Source organism: Solanum tuberosum, unplaced genomic scaffold, assembly GCF_000226075.1.
Source record: "Solanum tuberosum cultivar DM 1-3 516 R44 unplaced genomic scaffold, SolTub_3.0 scf00180, whole genome shotgun sequence".
NCBI lineage: Eukaryota > Viridiplantae > Streptophyta > Magnoliopsida > Solanales > Solanaceae > Solanum > Solanum tuberosum.
In genome coordinates, this window is record NW_006239107.1 from 8,918 (window position 1) to 12,907 (window position 3,990).

Here is a 3,990-nt window from a genome sequence, read left to right on the forward strand (position 1 = left end):
GAATAATGCAAAATATGGCGCATTAGTTATGCAAGCATTATTTCTTATACATTGTTTGGTTTGATATATTAGAAATAACAAATCTTACATAATTTCTATTTAAAAATATATGTTTACAAATATACCCTTCACACTTTATTTATTTGTACACTTCCTTTTCAACAAAGTTCTTTGCTAAACATCAAAAAAAAAAATCTTTGCTAAAACATCATTAACTCTTCTTTTTTTTTTTTTGCAAAAATAATATTAAATAGTTGTACTATTGCGTCAAATTTTTTTTGTAGAAAGTTGGCACATAACTTTTTTAATCAAATTTATCGTCACAATAGTAAAAAAATTGATTAAATTATATTGAAATTGGATTATTATTATTTTTTTATAAAAAATATACTTAAGAGGTCATAAAGCCTATTAAGACACCAAAAAATTAAAAGACACCGAAAAGCAAATCAAAATAAAATAAAAAACTTATAGACAACAAAGAAAAATGAAAAGGCTTTAAGGGTAGTTTGTAATTATTAATCCAATGCAAGTGTTAAAATGCTATGTATTACTAATACCTAGAATTCCTTGGTATTAGTAATACACAACTTAATACACAATAGAGTGTTTAGTTATACATGGCATGAAAAAGTGTACCAAACAACGTACTACTAATACACACACCTAATGCATGCATTATATTTTCTAATACACTCTACCAAACGACCCCTTAGAATTTACTTGAAGCAAAATGAAACAAATGTTTTTTTTTGTCTTAAATATGACTAAGTAGAGACAACTTCTAAATATTTAGAAATCAATTGAAAAAGACAAGTATATACTTATTTAGATACACTTTAGTTTGCAATATTATGAATCTTACCGGCTAATTATTTAGATACACTTTAGTTTGCAATATTACGAATCTTACCAGATTTAAGTACATTCAAATAAGTCGAGATACATGTAGCTCGGAATACATGAAGTCAAAATTAAGTGTAATTTATTCTGAATAAATTGTATCCAAGTGGATTTGTATATATCTGAGATACATAGAGAAATATCACTTGCCTACTTCTCATCTCACTCACCACTCTCTTATGTATATCTTGTATACTAGATATATGTGAATTACACCATATACTTATATCTAGTGTGATTCACATGTAACTGGGATACATGACTATCTCCCTTCCCATCACGTTCGTCCCCTCCTAATCTCATTCATTTCTCTCTATTTAATATATCTAGTAGGAAAAATACATATATATTTAAGTATATCTTCGTTTATATATATATATATATATAAACTCTTAATTAGTCGTAAGATATATAGTTATTTAAAAGTGTAGATAACATTAATATATATAGGTATGAATGCATGTCTAATAAGGTAGTTTTCCTTGGGTGATTTGAAACTAATATTTTTTTATATAGAAAAATCAACCGAAATATCCTGTGTGAGTCGGATTTTAACGACCAATGAACCGGATCGCATTTCGGATCCGAAAGTAGTTTATCATCAGAGTCTCGTCCACACACTTCTTATCAGCCACAACAATGGCTCTCACAGGAAATCGAATTCTCTGCAACAGCGCATCAACAAAAATACCGTTTACCCAATTCCCTCTTCGCCGTCCCTTCTTACTTCCCTCTCAGGGGAGAAGAAGTCAATTCACTGTATTGGCTGCAAAGAAGTTCACTTCAGGGAAGAACAAGAGAAGTTCAATTTCAACTAAAGAGCCAGTAAAAGAAGAAGAAGAAGAAGAATTCCAGACTATCAATATTCGTATTGGTAGTCAAGATAGGGTTTCTGCAACCACAATAACTGGTGATGCTTTTGTGATGCCGAAGCTTCCTGGAGAGGAAACTGACTTTTGGGAAGGACCTCAATGGGATGGATTTGGATTCTTTGTTCAGTATATGTGGGCTTTTGGCGTTCTCTTTTCGGTGCATTCTCAACCCTTTTGCTAATTTATCTAAGTATAGTATTGGTTAAATTGATTTATTTGTGTTGAATACATGTGAATTAGGCGGAGCTAGGTTTTGAAGTTTATGCTTTCTGAACTTTGCATGTTTCATGAATTTCCTAATACCAGTGTCTAAGCAAAAGCTATTGGGTTGGTGCGAACACGTAACTAATACTCTAGTTCTGCCTTGTGTGAAACAGGTGTTTGGTTTGTATTCTTCGTGACGTACCAAAAATTAGAGAAAATATTATAGCTGAGTTTATGTCAATAGGTTATAACAGATCAAATGACTATAAAGAACAACTTTTTCATGTTCAAAATTTCTTTTCCCACATTTAGATATTCAGATGTTCCACAATCTTGTTCACACTCACTACCACAGTGCATAAGATACCAGTCCCCGGACCATGCTAAAGTGGGATGCTTTGTGCACTGGACTGACTTTAACTTTTATGAAAGGTTAGGATTAAAACTAAGTGGTTTCTTTTCTATTGTCATATATGCAAAAAATGATATTTTTGTAAGATTTTTCGATATGGACAATATTATGAGATGAAAGGGAATAATGGAAAGCTGAAAAATTACATTGACCAGGTGAAGTTACCATTGGTTCATTCTTGATTGTGTAGTTAGCTTCTTCTTTAAATTTTTTTAAAAAAGATTGTGTAGTTAGCTTATCCGACTTTATCGGGTTATTTAATGATTGGTGCACTACCCATGACGACTTGCTGTTGGTCATGAAAGTTATAAATAAGTCTCTTGTTTCTTCTTGTTGCTACTTTAGATTAGTTTGGATTACCAGCAACAGTTGTTTCTCTCTGACCAAAGAAGACAACCAAAATGATGAGCCATGTCATTTAATATTTAGAAATTAGGATGGGTTTTGGTGTAATCTCATCTAGAGGAAGCCTATGCCTGTTTTCCATAATGGTTATGTTTGGGTATCACAACCATGGAAATGGGAAAATGGAACAACTTGAGACACCTTTTGCAGTATGTTATGTATTGAGAAGTAATGCAGGGAAAACTTAGTATTTGTTTTCTATTTTTGCATCTTCTTTTTCTCTAAGGTGGTGTTTTTAATATCCTTTATAGGGTTCTTACCCGTTTGATTTTGGCATCTTTATTGGCAGCTAATTGCATGTGGTATTGCTGTGGCCACATATAACGATGGAGCTACAGATTTCAAGGCTACTCCTGTGTATAAGGAAGCAATGGAATCACAAGAACTTCTTGAAGAACCAGAGGCTTCTAACTCGGATGTGTTCGAGTCAAATCCTACTGAAGAGGCACCTAGTTTGGAATAGATAAGTTTGCTAAGTTCACTTTTAATGAAGAATTATGTCTTCATATTGTGATAATTACGGGTAAAACAGAAGTCCAGCTAAGAGTGCCCAACTTAGATTCAAAGTTACTCTTACAAGCTGAAATGTAGACGTTTTTATACTTTGTATCCATGTGGAATTGTAGTGCAAAATATACTGATGAAAGTATGGAAGTTGATTCTTTATTTTCAACTACAAGTCAAAAGAATGCTCACAGAGTGATTCTCATGCAATTTCCGTTTCATCTTATACAATATTGTGATAGTTTTAAGACTTTTGTCGCATGGATGAGTTGGATCATGTATATTACTGCAGTATACCAAATTGTACGAGAAAAGAACCCGAAACACCTTATTTCCAGGTGTTTGTCATGCTGAAGACATATGAACTATCATATATTTCAGCAAAAAATTGTACTCACCATGGTTCTTTAAGAAGTGAATTCGATTACACTTGTTGCTTTTGAGCTAACAATGATTGATGATTTGGGGTGATTGCTTCCCCGGAGCCCTTCTTTGTCTATAGGATATTGATGGAGGAAAGGGATAGACGATTGCACTCGCAGGATATCATGTTTAACACTATGTTCAATTCTTTGGTGTGCTTTTTATTTCTGGTACTTTTCGAGATTATGGTGTCTGAAAACAGAAGATTACTAGCTTTGTAGCATTTTTGTGATGTTAGTACAGCAAAATACATGCATCAATGTGTAG

The 3,990-nt window shown here is 32.7% G+C and overlaps 1 protein-coding gene across 1 annotated transcript; it reads left to right on the plus strand.

Moving 5' to 3' along the window:
• The first annotated feature begins 1,463 nt into the window (after positions 1 to 1,463).
• Positions 1,464 to 3,475, plus strand: LOC102596915 (uncharacterized). Its single transcript, XM_006354666.2, has 2 exons — positions 1,464 to 1,932; positions 3,086 to 3,475. The coding sequence occupies exons 1-2, from the start codon at positions 1,543 to 1,545 to the stop codon at positions 3,257 to 3,259; spliced, it is 564 nt and encodes a 187-aa protein (XP_006354728.1). The 5' UTR covers positions 1,464 to 1,542; the 3' UTR covers positions 3,260 to 3,475.
• Positions 3,476 to 3,990: the final 515 nt, after the last annotated feature.